The sequence below is a fragment of the Aspergillus wentii genome (assembly GCF_001890725.1).
Source record: "Aspergillus wentii DTO 134E9 unplaced genomic scaffold ASPWEscaffold_9, whole genome shotgun sequence".
In the NCBI taxonomy this organism is placed as follows: Eukaryota; Fungi; Ascomycota; class Eurotiomycetes; order Eurotiales; family Aspergillaceae; genus Aspergillus; species Aspergillus wentii.
In genome coordinates, this window is record NW_024467840.1 from 473,584 (window position 1) to 489,404 (window position 15,821).

General features: G+C 46.8%; 9 protein-coding genes across 9 annotated transcripts; 4 read left to right on the forward strand and 5 right to left on the reverse strand.

Annotated features, from left to right (window-relative positions):
* Positions 1-53: 53 nt before the first annotated feature.
* ASPWEDRAFT_121173 (fumarylacetoacetate hydrolase family protein) lies at positions 54-1,109 on the reverse strand (the record flags this gene model as incomplete). The annotated part of the gene is made up of 4 exons (XM_040829050.1): positions 54-160; positions 222-591; positions 645-781; positions 836-1,109. The coding sequence occupies 4 exons, from the start codon at positions 1,107-1,109 to the stop codon at positions 54-56; spliced, it is 888 nt and encodes a 295-aa protein (XP_040683935.1).
* Positions 1,110-1,344: 235 nt separating this feature from the next.
* On the reverse strand, positions 1,345-3,058 carry ASPWEDRAFT_120725 (carotenoid oxygenase family protein; the record flags this gene model as incomplete). The annotated part of the gene is made up of 5 exons (XM_040829010.1): positions 1,345-2,004; positions 2,058-2,195; positions 2,246-2,622; positions 2,655-2,805; positions 2,861-3,058. 5 exons carry the CDS (start codon positions 3,056-3,058, stop codon positions 1,345-1,347), a joined length of 1,524 nt encoding a protein of 507 aa, XP_040683936.1.
* A 379-nt stretch (positions 3,059-3,437) lies between these two features.
* Positions 3,438-6,055, reverse strand: ASPWEDRAFT_54897 (putative C6 transcription factor; the record flags this gene model as incomplete). Its single annotated transcript, XM_040838120.1, has 9 exons — positions 3,438-3,639; positions 3,689-3,902; positions 3,963-4,453; positions 4,501-4,650; positions 4,700-4,892; positions 4,947-5,450; positions 5,502-5,731; positions 5,787-5,887; positions 5,951-6,055. 9 exons carry the CDS (start codon positions 6,053-6,055, stop codon positions 3,438-3,440), a joined length of 2,190 nt encoding a protein of 729 aa, XP_040683937.1.
* A 205-nt stretch (positions 6,056-6,260) lies between these two features.
* Positions 6,261-7,359, reverse strand: ASPWEDRAFT_164262 (cupin domain-containing protein; the record flags this gene model as incomplete). The annotated part of the gene is made up of 3 exons (XM_040829879.1): positions 6,261-6,565; positions 6,619-7,053; positions 7,110-7,359. The coding sequence occupies 3 exons, from the start codon at positions 7,357-7,359 to the stop codon at positions 6,261-6,263; spliced, it is 990 nt and encodes a 329-aa protein (XP_040683938.1).
* A 500-nt stretch (positions 7,360-7,859) lies between these two features.
* Positions 7,860-9,395, forward strand: ASPWEDRAFT_121549 (putative salicylate hydroxylase; the record flags this gene model as incomplete). Its single annotated transcript, XM_040829090.1, has 6 exons — positions 7,860-7,943; positions 8,001-8,355; positions 8,408-8,564; positions 8,620-8,775; positions 8,835-8,974; positions 9,037-9,395. Coding segments are annotated over 6 exons (1,251 nt in total), but the record flags the coding sequence as incomplete, so codon positions are not given.
* Positions 9,396-9,513: 118 nt separating this feature from the next.
* ASPWEDRAFT_176931 (putative NAD binding Rossmann fold oxidoreductase) lies at positions 9,514-10,635 on the reverse strand (the record flags this gene model as incomplete). Its single annotated transcript, XM_040831581.1, has 2 exons — positions 9,514-10,254; positions 10,312-10,635. 2 exons carry the CDS (start codon positions 10,633-10,635, stop codon positions 9,514-9,516), a joined length of 1,065 nt encoding a protein of 354 aa, XP_040683940.1.
* A 697-nt stretch (positions 10,636-11,332) lies between these two features.
* On the forward strand, positions 11,333-12,407 carry ASPWEDRAFT_703418 (uncharacterized protein). Its single transcript, XM_040839121.1, has 6 exons — positions 11,333-11,475; positions 11,530-11,543; positions 11,635-11,649; positions 11,699-11,854; positions 11,908-12,120; positions 12,200-12,407. Coding segments are annotated over exons 1-6 (444 nt in total). The 5' UTR covers positions 11,333-11,431; the 3' UTR covers positions 12,202-12,407.
* ASPWEDRAFT_54901 (uncharacterized protein) lies at positions 12,332-13,679 on the forward strand (the record flags this gene model as incomplete). Its single annotated transcript, XM_040838121.1, has 6 exons — positions 12,332-12,364; positions 12,416-12,677; positions 12,729-13,157; positions 13,217-13,323; positions 13,377-13,476; positions 13,537-13,679. The coding sequence occupies 6 exons, from the start codon at positions 12,332-12,334 to the stop codon at positions 13,677-13,679; spliced, it is 1,074 nt and encodes a 357-aa protein (XP_040683942.1).
* A 1,558-nt stretch (positions 13,680-15,237) lies between these two features.
* Positions 15,238-15,786, forward strand: ASPWEDRAFT_176933 (uncharacterized protein; the record flags this gene model as incomplete). The annotated part of the gene is made up of 1 exon (XM_040831582.1): positions 15,238-15,786. The coding sequence occupies one exon, from the start codon at positions 15,238-15,240 to the stop codon at positions 15,784-15,786; it is 549 nt and encodes a 182-aa protein (XP_040683943.1).
* Between the last annotated feature and the right edge of the window lie 35 nt (positions 15,787-15,821).

The window sequence follows — 15,821 nt, forward strand, 5'->3', positions numbered from 1 at the left end:
AACACCAAGATATTCTCCGCCACGTGAGAATAGCACGTTTATGACATTTGCATCTACTCGAAAATGACATTATTCCGAAGCGTCCCAATCTGCGAGATGAAAACATCCATCTGCGTACCCGGAACAAGATACCTAGGCGGTTGAAGCCCAGCACCAACACCTGAAAACATGAAAGTCAGCTTCACCCAAACAGCTATACAAGAAAAAGATATAGTTCTCACCCCCAGGAGTTCCCGTCATAATCACACTCCCCTTCTGCAACGTCGTCCCCTGCGACAAATACGAAACCAGATACGCACAGTCAAACAGCAAATCCGAAACGCTCTCTTCCTGCCTCACCTCCCCATCAACGACGGTGCGAAGCTGCAATTGTTTCGGATCTGCTATCTCAGAAGCGGCAACCAAACACGGTCCCAGCGGTGCGTATGTGTCGAAGCCCTTGGAGAATCCCCATTGCGGGACACGGCCGGCGAGTGCGGGATCTCGTTGCAGTTTTCGAGACGAGATGTCGTTGCCGATTGTGTATGCGGCGATGTAATCGAGGGCGGTTTCGGTGGGAATGTTTTTGGCGTCTTTGCCGATTATGAGGCACTGATGCTCTTAATATCACACATATATGATGTGAAATGGGAGGGAAAGGTTACCAATTCCCCCTCATAATCCGCCTGCTCGTCCTGTGCAATCTTCGGTATAACCACAGGCACCCCATGATCATGAATCGTAGTATTCGGTTTGAAAAAGATAAACGGGAATGGAGGCGGCGTTCGACCAGCTTCCCGGACTTTATTCACCATCAGCCATCCTATGTATTCAAAGACGAATCTAGACATCTCACTATGTTTGGCATAATTCAACCCAACACATCGAAGAATCGGGACTTCCTCTCTAGCTAGCGGTCCTAGAAGCGTCTTGACGGTGACAATTTCATCAGTCACGCTGGTTCTACCGGTCATGTCGTAGATTTCATCTCCGGAAATGACTCTGGCTTGGAGTTGGTCTGCTTCTGTGATGAAACCCAGATCGAGGTCGTCGGGGGCGATGGGTTCACCGCGGAGAGTACGGCCATCGGTGGTGATGAATCGAATAAGGCGTTTCCAGGGGAGGGTCATCTTGACTTCGAATATTGTTTGGAAAGGATTGCATGTTACTTGTTGATATGGTGGGTGAGAGTAATATACGGTAGCTGGGATATTGCTCGGGGAGAGACCGGGTTCGTTTCCCCGGTACATTTGAGAATCACGGATGGAATAATCCACCGTTCAAGATCTTCACGATGATTTAAAATTATAAAAAACGACAAGGAATTTCTAGACTCAAAAGCGCTCTGATAATCTAATCCCCGAATCAGCACCCCTCCATATCACGACTATCCACCCAATTCCCATGAAGCCCCGGTCTAAGTCTCAACGGCAACAATATAACCGCCAATGCCTTACCGAAATCCCTCGCATCCAAGAGATGCAACTCGCTAAAAAGCGTTGCATAATTGTTAACCAAAGCCATCACATACCCATCCCCCTCTTCCGTAGATCCAGCCCGAGGGATAAAAACAGGCTCCTGCACAAAGTGCTGCTTTCCGGGGAAGTACACTGCTGTTTCATCTGTGCTAATATCGTAGTGTGCCAGTGCGTTGTATGGAGGATAGCCTCCTCCCATGACGGGGCCGATGGCTTGGAAGTCCGTTCCCAGGGTTGGGTCCATGAGGTCGAAGAAGCAGTGCTTGTGTGGTTTTGTGGCGAAGCGGTCGTCGATTCGGTAGAATTCCGTGTTGCCGTTCTGTAAGACTTGTGGTCGTAGAAGATTGAGGTCGTTGGATTTGGGGTCGAAGACGAATCGAGTCAGTTGTGAGTGTATCTGACTGGGTTCCGGGGCATTTCCTTCAGAGTCGGGCCACCAGTAAAAGACGTTCGTGTTGCTAAGTCCAAGGTCAAACGTGATTTGGCCATCTGCGTTCTCGTATGCGTTTGCTGTGTGTCCTGGGAAGGAGTTTTGATAGGAGAACCACTAAAGGAGATGTTAATTAGGAATATTTCGGTTTCTTATCTGAAGAGACTCACTTTAACATCAGATGCTTTCGCACCATATCTGGGTATAACGCCAATATAGAACGGAGTACTTGGACTCCATTCCCAATGCTCTCCACCCTTCTTCATTCGCTCGATATCACATAACTGCGGGATCAAAGGGAACAGAACCTTTGAGATATTAGAACAAACCCCTATGAAGAATATACGCTGCCACTTACCCAGTTCTCTGTGACAGCAAAATCATGAATCATAGCTACAACAGGCGCAACCAACCAAACCACCTGCGTAAATTCTCCCTTCGGACTCACAGTATAATAGCAAACATCCGGAGTCCCATCTCCTTTAGCTTCATAGCCGAAACAAATCATCTCTCCCGTATCGGGGTCGAATTTTGGATGAGCAGTAAAAGTTAGGCTCGGAAGCTGTCCGTCAAACGTATGCAGCCCCTTCGTCTCTAGAGTCTGTGGATCTAGGGCATAAGGAGGAGAGTCTTCCTTTAATGCCAAAAGCTGGCCGTTGAAGTAAACCACGTTTGTATTTGCGGTGCTGCGGACTTTGAACTCGACTGCGTCGGTGAATTTGTTTCGATATTTGCCTAAACAGCAATGTCAATGGTTGGATCTGAACCAAACAAGGTGGTTTTCTGTAAAACACCAATCAAGGATCTCTGCGCCTCTCGTTCCCGAGTAAACTTCTCCGTCTGCACATATCGTTGCTGGAAGGAAACAGATCCATTCTTAATCCGAAAAGCGCTGATGTTCCCATCTCCATTAAACCACTTGATTCTTTCAGTCATACCATAAGGCCATGTAGGAATTCAAGCCAATTCTTACCGGATCATTCTCGAAAAAAGGTGGCAGTTGCGGATCTGGCATCACGCGGTAGAACGTGCCATCGATATCTTGGGGGATTTCACCGTAAACCTCCAGGTTTTGAACTTCGGCCTCAAAGCGACATGGCTTCATGAAGCCTGAGAATTGGGGACGGTTGGGGAAGTGTTTCCCAACATGTAGTTCGTCTGCGGTGGCCATCTTGTCGGGGATATTTTCGAGTTGTGAGAACCAGCAATATAGTATAGGATGATGGTCTACTTCAGTCAACTTATACTTTTATAGATTCCTCTTATTAAGCGGAAGGCACTTATCTCCAGACCGAAATCCCAGCTAATTCTGGGCAATCGTCCAAAATTTAGTCTGTAGAGTGGGCAGACTAAATAAATGCTCTCCACTATGACGCGGTTTTTGATGGCTCCGGGGAAGGGTCGGCACCGTTACCCACGGTCTCTATCTAGATCCGAGCGGTGATCAACTAGTTCCGAACCTTGTATATTGGCGAAATGAATCCCAGCAATTTGAATAACCGAGAATTTCGGCTAGTTTTACCCCTAGATACGTTAAATTGCTAGTGGTCTCATCGGTGGAGAAAAGAGGTATCAGTCGTCAAAAGTCCAGGCCTATTCAGCAATGTGAGCAGATCCCCATCCATCATAAACTCCCCAAACTCCATTCCAAGGGGCGAGAAATCGAATTCACTCGCTATGGGAACGTCTGTAGCACGAGAAGCTCCCGGAGTGGTGCCATCTGTGTCTGTTGGTTGATTAGCCTGTTTAAGGCTATTCCGGTATTCGAAGCTAACATCACTTCTGGAATGAGAGGCATCACTGACCAGGTGGGTTCAAAGCGCAGTTGAACCGTTCAAGATATATTCGACAACGGTCTATCATCCGGTTCCCGGTACCCATTTTCAGAAGAGCAGAAATGGCATGGTATGGATAAATTTTGGCATTGCTGACCAAAGTGCTAGTTGAAGAGCCTACTACACTTTCATCTCTGCAGGCCCAGAGTGTTCCAAGGATGACCAAAGAGGCGTTAAAGGCTAGGTTTCAAGACATCAGTGCGTATTCAATAATTAGGTCAAGAACAGCGAAAGACATACTGTAATATAGCGTAAACCACCAAGCTCCTTGAAGATTCCTTTGCCAGCCAGAGTCAGACATAAAAGTATGAACAAGATCGATTAGTTCCATGGCGCAATTTGTACAGATCTGCATGCTGTTCATCCCAATTTGCTGTAGTAACTTCAGTTCATCAGTATCGCGATCAGAGCTACCACAGGTATCTATGAATTTCACGAGTATTGGCCGATGCAACAGAATGCGAACATTCAAATACCTAAGAGTCAGTATCACCCGGAATTTCCAAGAAAAAAATTCCAGATTCGATTTCGGATCGTTATGGGCTGCCTCCTTCAGCCTTGCAGAGCTTGTGGGTCGCAACATCTCTGGAAGTGTTTTCTCCCAACTAAATAGGTTTTGTTCCATTGTAAAAACATGGGAAACTGCCTCGCTAACAGTTAACGGTGTATCGCATCCAAGATTTTGACCATATAAGAGTTCCAAGATGTTCCACATCTGTTTGTACAAGGTTCTTGTCTGGTAAGCCTTTTGTATTTAAATATCCCAGTGCTTACTTACATGGTTGAGTTGAAAAACGAAACACTAAGATCCGTAGTTTCATTATCCATGATTGCCGATGTATCGAGATTCCCGTGGTTTGCAGGTAGTTCAAGTCTCACATAGTTATCTGGAATCACAGACGGCCGACCAAATGTCATGCTTAATGTTCTGTATTTTATTAGTCGGGGACAAGCATTAGAGGGAAACTGCATCTCACCTATCCAAAATGACACAGCCGTACCATGTCCGCTTTCTAGTTTCTCGCTCCAATGCGTCGAAAGCTTTAGATGCTTCTCTAGAATGCAATCCAAGTTGAAGAGCAGCTTTAGCAGCCAATCCATGGACAGTCCATGCCTGAACTGACTTCTGGGTACTTTGAAGATACTGACCCATGAGAAGGAGGTACTGTACTATGAGAAGTTAGATATGATTCTTTATTCTTGTGGTCAAATGACAAAGCATACCGTATTCAACAGATGTCCCTCGCAGAATCTCATTCCCACAAAGGTTTAAAGCACGTTGGTAAAATATATCGGACTCCTTAATTCGAGCACTTGCTTGTGTATCACCGGGGACAGTCGTTATTGTGGCCATGGCTAGTACCATATTCAACAAGCCAAGCCACGTCCGGCGTACCTTTGTAGAATTGTCACGTATCATCTGATTGTACGTATCAAGAAACGTAGGTGGGTAAATATAAGGGAAAAGAAGTCCAGTATCTGCGAAGTACCTCTGAATGAGCTCCCAGGTTTCGCTCTGATGGGGCAGAGCAAAGATGTTGGTTCGATCTGAACTGGTGGCTCGACTAGTCTGTTGTGTTGCCGGGGTTGGAGGTCGCGAGGCATTCACAAAACCTCCTTCGTAGAGGCCTTTATCCCCTAAAGGCGATGGCATCTCGCCCCTTAAATCTTTTACACGGGCTATTGCCCGACAGAGATGTCGTATAAACACAATGTTCGACGAGGGACCTGAGAACTGTTAATACCAACGGGTTCGGATCGTCCACGAGAAATCAATACCAAAGAATCCAGAGTCCTCTTCTTTAGCAAATGATATTGTCCCCATGGCATCCACAGAATCATCTGTGCCTGCCAGCCCTGGCATTGTCTCTGGCCTTGGAGCTTCCTCATTTGTTCGACTTTGGGATCCGAGCCCACGGACATGAGATGCCAGTCCATTGAGATCATTCTTCACCGTAGATAGTGAGTCCTCAAGAATCTTCACCCTTCCCTCAAGACCGTGTATATAGCTAGAACCGTTAGTCCAAAACTATAAAACCTAACAGGTTGGATAGGACAACCCACTCCTTCTGAACGATGACGTTTGTGGAAGTCGTGGGTGGCGTATATACACAGTCAAAGCCCAAATCATTACACAAGGAGCATTTAGGTCGAATGCCATCACACTGGTTGGTGTTAGCCAAAAACTAAAAGAACGACTGACAAGATGAAGGAAAGGGTGTGAATACCCGCGACTTTCGCGTTCTGCATGAATCGCAGGCTAGGGCTACGCGACGTCGTTTAGTCGCCGGTGCTCCCTGTGGGGAATTATTATTGACAGCTGAATTCTCCATCTCAGCGATAGAATATGTCAATGTTCTGGTCTTGTTCGGGGGAAAGTTGGAAAAAGGAAGAAGGAAACTTGGGATCGGGTGTTGGCCGGGAAGATCGGGGAGTCGTCGGGATGTCTTTTATGCCTTGCTTTTCAGGCATATATACTGGATAGAAAAAGACGAAAGTGAAATTTAACAAAGAGATATAGCCACTTAAAAATCATAGCTAATTCTCTACAAGAGCCTCCACATCTGTATCCTCTGATCGATAAAACCCCAGAGCATCAATCATCGGCTTATCATCAAAACGATATAGGTAAACCGTCTCCCCCGAGTCTCCAAAGTGCTGGTATTTATACCAAGATGGGATACAGAACGTGTCTCCTTTCTCCCAGACAAGCTTCTGTTCTCCAATTATTGAGTAACCACTGCCAGTGATGACGTGGTATACGGCAGAAGTGGTTTCGCGACGAGATGGTGAGGAGCTGCCCTCATTGAGTCTTTCGGCACAACCACCCAGGATTCGACTCACTATCGGGTCAGTCAGTATTACTAGATAGCTTATTCTGTAGATGAGACTATACCTTCACGACCATCAGATCGGAGATAGCGTTGCGAAGCCCAGTCCCCATCCACGCTGTCAAGTTGATCCTTCATTTTTGACCACGAAAAGACAATGGGCGAAGTCTCGCTATCAACATTTTCAGCAGGATATCGAGGCTGATTGAAATGCTCGACAAAATGCACAGGAAAGTGTCGAAAATTGGGAAGATCCAGTCCATCCAGCCATATCATCGGCCCGGAACCGTCTTTGCCATGGTCATGGTAATTCCATGTTGGCGTTAGGATGACATCGCCTCGCTGCATTTGAATCCGCTTTCCATGGACTGCCGTGAAGCCTCCATGCCCTTCTATAATAAAGCGCATGGCGAATGCGGTATGGCGATGGGCTGGGGCTGTTTCGTTTGGCATGACAAGCTGTAGGCCTGCATACAGTGTGTCTGTTGTATACGGTGCATCTGCCATATATCAGTCTGCATATGTCTGTATGTGTATGATGGAGAGATAAAATCACCTCGAGCTGGATTGATCAGCATCAATACTCTTCGTTCAGCCTGTTTCTCTGTGACAAGTTTCCCAGCTCGAAGCAGATTAGGTCGAATAGACTTGTATGACCAGACAAAAGGGACTGTAGTAGGATTGGGCTCTGGTGGATTCAATCGAGCCATCTGCATCCATAATGGGAGAGTTTTGCTTTTTTCCAGATCTTCGAGCAGTTTCTCCTGCATGTCAATTTCGTTGATGGCTTTTTCTTCGATGGTCATGTTGGACATAGTTTATGCTAATCCTCTGGCTGGTATCATCAAAATATCCACTGTCCTTCAGGCCATATAAATATAGCCAGTACACATTTCTAGTATCCTCGCCTGTAGGGATCGTCCGGGGATAGAGCGGAACACCCCTCATCTCTCTCCAACACGGGGCTGGAACGGAATCTCTTTCAAGACTGTACATTGTATGCATCATCTTCAGTGTTCATATAATCCCCACGGTGGATTCCTGTTTCAGATCAAAATAATATAGTCAGGGATACAAGCAAGAAAGTCGCTATGGCAATCACAAAGGATCACGAGGCTGAAGCCCCGCGTCGAGAAACCTCATTCCTAAAGGTCAGTTGTCTAGATTGTTATCAAAACATCTATTAAATACTTTACAGGAGCCAACATACCCAAGCCACTGCTTGCACTTTTTGAAATCCTTCCATCAAGATCAAGCATCATATCACGCGACGATTCGCTTGGACATCATCGTAGTCGGAGCAGGACTTGGAGGTCTGGCAACGGCAATTGCCCTCGCAAGCCACGGCCACAAAGTGACTGTGTTTGAACAGACAGCAACACTAGGCGAAGTATGACTCCAAACAATGATATTAAAATATACAGAAGCTAACAGACACCCAATCCAGGTCGGCGCAGGAATTCAAATCCCCTCCAACTCATCCCGCCTCCTACACAAACTCGGCCTAACTCCCTATCTAGAGAAACATGTCACAGAGCCAGAATCCATCAAATTCCGACGCTGGAAAAATGGTAAAGTGATCGGACTTACACAGCTGATTCCGAGTTTTCGAGAAATCTTCAATGGGCCGTACTATGTTGTCCATCGTGCAGATTTTCTGGCGGCGCTGTATCAACGGGCGTTGGATTTGGGCGTTACCGTTAAGTTGGCGTCGAATGTGGTTGATTATGATTCTGAACGACCCAGTGTGAGACTTGAGGATGCGTCTGTCTTTACTGCTGATCTTGTTGTTGCTGCTGATGGTTTGTCATTCTTAAATTATATCAGTAGCAGCTGCTAATTCAGAATCTACAGGAATAAAATCACCTGCTAGAAGGATCCTCCTGCGAGACATCGAAAAGCCATTCGAGAAACCCGGTTTCGCCGCATACAGGGCAACCGTCGACGTAAACCGCATAAGAAACGACCCAAAGATATCCTGGCTACTGGAGAAACCGAATCTAAACATCTGGTTAGAACCATCCATCTCATGCCGTGAATAGAACTCAACTAACACTCTACCCTAGGATCGGAGACGGACGACATGTCATGACATACATAATCGGAGGAGGCAAATCATTCAACATGGTTCTCTCCCATCCAGACACGACAGACCCTTCAACCTGGGATCAAACATCCGCTTTACGAGACATGGTGAAGGAGTTCCAGGGGTGGGATCCAAGGTATACCACATCTACTACTACCTACTTTGTTCGTTACGTGAAGTTAACAAACATAACAGACTCACAAAAATCATCAGTCTCGTTGAAAAGACCCTTAAATGGCCTCTTCTCAGTGGATCTCCTCTTTCTCGCTGGGTTTCGGGACGAGTCGTTGTTCTCGGTGATGCTGCTCATGCGATGCTTCCTTATATGTCTCAAGGTATGTTCATCTACAACAATATCTATATTCTACATTCCAGAAAATATACTAAAACACGATAGGCGCCGCAATGGCAGTCGAAGACGGCGTAGCTCTAGCCCAATCTCTTTCCCACATCACCTCATCCGCAGAAATCAGCAAAGCACTATCAATCTTCGAAAAAGTCCGAATAGCGCGAGCGAATAAAATGCAAGAAGCAAGTTTGTTGAATGGGACACTATGGCATTTTCCCGATGGACCTTTGCAGCAGGCTCGGGATGCTGCTTTGGTGCCGGAGACGAAGGGGGTTCCATTTTCTCATAGTCCGAACCAATGGAGTGATCCGGCGACGCAGATGTGGTGTTATGGGTATGATGCTGAGAAGGAGATTGATGAGGTTTGGAGGGAGGAGAAGTCGGTTAGGCTACGGGGGTCTTTATGAGGAAAATTGAAATGTGAAAGTTTGTATAGATTGGGAAAAACATATCATCTAGCAAATCGTAAAAGACCATTGTAGCCTCTTTCTAACAAAAGACTTTTCATAAACATCAGTATTATTCTTACAGCTGAGCCTTCTGCACTCTTCTGCCAATTTCGTCAAAGTGGATCTGCTTTCCAGTAACCAACGATTCTTGGATGTATGCACCAATCTCAACGGCCTTGACCGCATTGCTCAGCTTCATAGGCAGCGGTGTGTTGTCCAAGCATGCAGCGGTGAACTCGTTCGCTTCCCGCACGAAAGCGGGACCAAACCGACCCATGAAGTTTGGAGGAACTTCGCGGGTGATACCAGCATTTGAGTAGAGGTTGACCAGGTTCTTCTGAGGGTTGCCGTTAACGGTCAACTTTCCTTCGGTTCCAATGATTTCGGTCGTGTCTTCTTGGCCGTGTGCCATCATGCGAGAGCAGTAGTAGTAGGCGATCTTGCCATTATGGAACTCGACGACTCCAACGGCGTTGTCGTAGTCATTGTACTTCTTCAGCTCGGGCTGGACAGCTGTAATACCGTGGGCGGAGATACTCTTGGGGACAGAGTCATCGCCAAAAAACCACAAGGTGAGGTCGATGTCGTGCACGGCCATGTCGACGAAAACACCCCCAGACCACGCAGCATATTCAACGTAGAAGCCCGAGGGGTCGAACTTGTCACAGGTCTGGCTTCGAATGATTGAGGGACGTCCAATGAAACCTTGGGTGATCTTGTCGGCGGCGTCACGGTATGATTCGTCGAATCGTCGAGAGAAACCGCACATAACCTTCAGATGGGGCTTGGTCTTTGCTTTCTGGACCACAGCTTTGCACTAGAGGTTGCAGTTAGTAAATGGATGTAGCCTGCGGTAGAGACAGTTTCAACATACCACTTCGATATCAACTGACAAGGGCTTCTCGCAGAGAACATGCAGATTGTGGTCCATGGCTTTAATGGCTTGCTCAGCGTGCACTGAAGTTGCAGTTCCAATGGCAACAGCCATCAAGCCCGGGTGCTCAAGCATCTTATCATAGTTATCATACAAGGTAACACCGTAGGGCGCCAGGTGCTGTTGGCCCCAGGCAATCTCAGCAGGGTCGGGAGTAAAGGCAGCCACCAGCTCAGCACGGGGAGTACGCTCAAGGAAATTCAAGGCATGGAATTTTCCCACACGGCCCAAGCCGGCCATACCAACGTTGAGTTTCTGGATCATTTTGGAGGTGATTCGGTTGTTAATTGAACAATAAAAGACAAGTAGAAAAGGACAGTGAAGAAAGAAGTCAATTAGGTCTCAAAGATCCCAGTAGAAGACTTCAGCTTGAATGGATCTGAATGAATCTGGAGAAGCAATGCTGAAGGGTTTCTCGAGAGCTTTATAACCTCGAGGTCTGCGGGGTTTGAGGGACATTGTCTGCAAGTTGGCTTTCCAAAGTTGAAGTTTTCTGTGTTTCTCGAGAGAAGGCAAGAATCTCCATCTGCGATGCGCCATGTTGTCTATCTGTGGGCCGAATTCCACTCTTACCAGAGTCTGTCGAGCTGGTTCCAGGTGTTCGTAGTCTCGTACAGAGATGCAGGTGGATAGAAAGACGGAAAGAGTTTCCAGTCGAGGTCGAAGGAGAAACTCGAAAACGCCCAGAAAAACGGAAAGACTTGCTGTTCTGTGTTGGTCTCCATTCACTGCGGTGATTGGCTGTCGATGTGGAGAGGGCCCTGGCAGGTGACCTCCAGATTGGCGACGTTTTGCTTGCCCTCTGCCTCATCCAAGATGCAATTGTTCCTTTCTGTTGCAAGAATGATCTTCCCACACAAATAGATTCACGCTGACGATATTTACAGCGTTGAGGGGAGATCGCCACCGTCGAGAACATCCATTCGAAACAGCTTCCCCCGCATAGAGCTGTAGGCGGGGAAGTTCCCGTGGGGTTGATTCGCCGAGCCTCACAGACCAGTCTCTGCCCTGGCAACTCTCTCCGTTCTCACTCCTCACAACTGGTGGGATATGCAGTTCAATGTCTACATTTACAAGGAGGAGAAGTCGGTTGATTGCTGGTTGGTGAGTACTATTGCTTCTACATCCTAACCCTAGTCAGCGCTAATTAGCCAAAAGTCACAGGTGTAGAGGTAAGCCAGTGCAACAGAGCAGGTCAAAGCTTCAAATGACTACCCAGGAATTGCCACCAGATAGAAGACGCTGACTTGTTGTTTCTTATAGTCCGCCATCTCAAGTGTACGTATGCCCACAACGGAATCGGATTCAATCTCACAGGGCCTTTCAGGCGACACGGAAACCCCAACATGCTATCATTGCAACCAAGCTCAGGTTCAATGCTTTAGAAGCGTCAATGTTCGATTTCGTGAGGGAATTGATCTTCCCAAAGATCATGATGTTGCATTTCCTGAAAGGAAATTTTGGCCACATCCGACTGGGTCAAGTAAGCATTTATAGTCGTACAGGATCAGGATGGGCACTAACTCATGTACAAAGTTCACTTTTACGACGAGACTATAGAAGTTAAGAGGTATTACACTATTGACGAAGAGCAAGAGTCTTTGGAGCATTCTGCAGATTGCTCCTATGATGCCAATGCTGGTACAGCGTTAGAAATATCACGCGACTCCAAAGAGGCATCGTTTTATTTGGAGCAAGCGTTGCAGGAGAATCGACCATCTCCTCACAACTCAATTCTACTTCCATCTTGTATGCTGCTGGACGCTTTTGCTTTTACTGATGTATAACAACTGACTTAACAGCATGTGATGGCGTCTCTCCCTTCCAGGAATCGGAGCTTTCCTTGGACTCGGGGGTTTTTCCCAGCCCACCTGGCCATCTATCATTAAACAGGTCATGGAAAGATGCCCCCTCCCCTCAATCACAACCCTTTTCTCTCAGTGAAAGAGAAGCTATTCTTATGCGAAATTTTGTTGAGAATATGGCCTTGTGGGTAAGCTAGAGTTCAAAGTCTTATCCGTGCTTTTTTTTGACAATCCAAAAGGCCGACATAACGGACCCCCAACGACATTTTGAAGTCGAGGTTCCGATGAGGGCTGTCGATGAGCCCGTACTGCGTTTTGCTATCTTTGCGTTCTCGTCGCGACATATCGATAGACAAGAAAACAGTGAGACAGCAGAGGCATTGCAATACCACAATCATTGCCTTCAACTTTTGATTCCAGTCCTTTCTGGTGTCAGGGATGATATCACCGAGGTCATCCTAGCTGCTGTTGCAATACTCCGCCAACATGAAGAAATGGACTGTATGTTATCACAAAGTCTGATTTTTAAAATCTCGATCTGACTTTCCTTAGGCGAAGATAATCAGTTCCATTTGACGGGAACAACTCGTATATTAAACACAGTATCATCCTTTGGATCGTCAGGGGGCTTAGGAGAAGCAGCAGCCTGGCTGTGTCTTCGACAAGACATCTATATATCACTTACTTCACAAAAGCCACTCCGAACCGATTTGCAGAGCTTTGACAGCTCCGACGTGTTTCAGAGAAACGACGATTTTGCATGGGCGAGTAGAATGGTCTTCCTACTTGCCAAGGTACTTAAATGCGCTTTCAGCCATGAGTCATCTACGGCGCAACGGAACGTGCTGCGGGGGATCGAAGGCGAAGTCGAGAATTGGAACATCACTAAACCACGGACATTTAATCCGATTCGATTCGTACCACGCAGTCAAGAGAGGCAGATGCGATTTCCCAGTATCTGGATGCTGTTGTCTGTTCACGGTAAGTTCATCCCAATCGCTTGGTGTTATTCAAGATTCTGACTGGTATCTATTCGGTAGTCGTTGGCCTCCAGTATTACCACCTCGCAAAGATCGTACTTGCATTCTCTAGTCGCCCAAGTTCTTTGCCCGCGTATGAAAACTTTCGGCATTCGCGGAATATTGAGGTTTGTCTGCATCATTTCAACGGGATTGGTGGACCATGGCTAACAGACATTAGAAAACCGTGCGAAATCATTTACTTACTGTCCTTGGTCTGGCAAAATCCAATACCAAGGCCGAGAACACACTCTTTACTGCGCGGCATAGTCTAGTGGCTTGTGAGTATCAGACACTCTCGCATACTAAATCAGTCACTGATGTTCGGCTAACAATCCCAGGGGGTTGGGTTCTTCGTCATAAATTAGACCAAGAAGCTGCAGAGGATCTTTTGAAGGACATGGAAACGACAACCGGTTGGAACATGAAACAATTGATCCAGTCATTGAGGGATCAATGGCAAGAAGAGAATTCTGATGATTGAATGGGATTTGGACATTATCATTTTTGACTATGCATTTCGGTATACAGAAACGACAATTGTTACGTCATTTAATTTGGTGAATAGTTCTCAGCTCTGACGAAGAACCAGGGACTGCAATAATGTGTTCCTGGGCGCCTGAGCGGGGGTCCTATATTAATTCCACGGTCCACGATTCCGCCACCGACGATCATCATTCTCAGTCTACAGTATGGGGTACATCTGACTATGATGGTCAATATGTACTCACCAGCCAAGTCATGCATCGCTGGTCCATATTTTGGTCAAAGCAACACTGCTTTTATATTTTGAAAAAACAAGCAGAATCTAAGAAATGGTTGGAGTCCGGCTCAAGTCGAGGCCTTGAAGCCCGAAGCCATAAAGCATCACTAACAAAGGCTATTCAAACACTAGGGGATGACCCTGGCTTAATGGCAAAACTTACAGCATTTACCATCGCAATAACTAGCTAACTAATATGCTGCTTTATTTCCTACTCCTTGATCTTTATTCTTCGAGCCCAACTGCAAGCCGCAAAACGGACTCGGTGGGGGCAGCCGCGCGGCCGGGGACAACCGACAGCGTCATCAGCAATCGGTGTAACACTGTCACTCCCTGAATGCGATCTTCGATCATATTGCAGATGCTCATTATGGAAGCAGGCAACAAGATCTCGAGATCTCATTCCAAGTCAAAGCCTTCAGCTTCCAAGCTCAATGGATCCCAAAGGGCTGCTACATATTCATGTTTATTTATCTGCCCACCGTCATCATAGTTTTGCCATGGAATTTACCCAGAAGTATCCCCACAGAGCCGTGGTCCCTGACGCTCCTTCCCCAGAGGTGGAGACAACATGTGAAAAGAGCTCTTAGGGGTCAAGCCTCCAGAGTCCAAAAGCTCTTCGGTATACCAAGAAAAATACTGGCAAAAATAAACATCGAATCATGAATTGATTGAGCATGCCAACAAAGAGCTCACTATTGCATGCCTGCAGCAATTTGCGGGGTTCTCCGCATTCTTTGCCCAAAACCACCGAGAATGCCTACATTTCGTTACGCCATGGTGATCATGCGATGATGAGGCATTATTATTGCATCCTCGCTAGTCTGCTTTAAGATCAAAGTGTACTACAATAAGAGCTCACGAGAGCTGGAGAACTACATGCAACCATGTGGCCTGTCTTATTTGGGGCCGGAAAACTGGGGGTCCATGACTCCATTGCATGTTTCCTTGGATGTTCTTGGACTGGAAATTGGCTTGGCTGACAATTTGCATATTTATTGATCGTCGCTATCCACCTATAGTGCTGTGCTACGATTTGGCATTCACTCTGCTGATCCTACTACTTATATCGTCACCATCTCAGCCTCTTCGATCGTCTTTTTTTCTTTCTCATCTTTCTTCTGTCTGCTGCTTGCCAGTCTGCATCCCTACAACCCAGGCATCTGCGACAAATACCTTTGCATTCCTCAACGCCAAAATAGTCAACAACTTTGGCTCTTTCTACACAACACCATATCCTCTCACATTCACTTACTCAAGTGACAAATCAACCGCCAACATGACATTCTCATTTTTCCCCTGGCTATTCGGCTACTCTCCTTGCGAAACCATCGATACTTCGTATCCGGCAGACACAAAACTACCATTATCCGCATGCGATAACAACAACCAACTATCCAGCGACGAAAAACAGCAATGTATTCAATCTTCACAACCAACCTCCGAAATCGACCCCGACGAAAACGCCTTCCTCTGGCAGGACGTCAACCCACCAGTCAGTCTCGCCCACCTCGCACCCTCAAACAAAGAACAAATCCCAACGTCCCAAGTCGAAACAGACATGGCTGCTCCCAAGGAAAAATCCGATGACCTCAACACCTCTACCTCCTCTCTGCCATACTATAATGATGTGAGCGGCGCCGTCGTCGTCGACTGGAACGGTCTTCCGCGATTCCTATCTCCACAAGAAGAAAAGGACAGACAGTCATCGTTGGAGCGCGCAGTTCACGAAAAAATGATGGGTCTTCCTCGCACAAGCGATTTCGCATGGGCAACGCCATGCCAAGGTGCGCCGTTGCCGAAGTATTCACCTGCAAGTGAGAAATAGGGGGCGTTTAGTGCCATGGCTGTGCGACTTGGGGG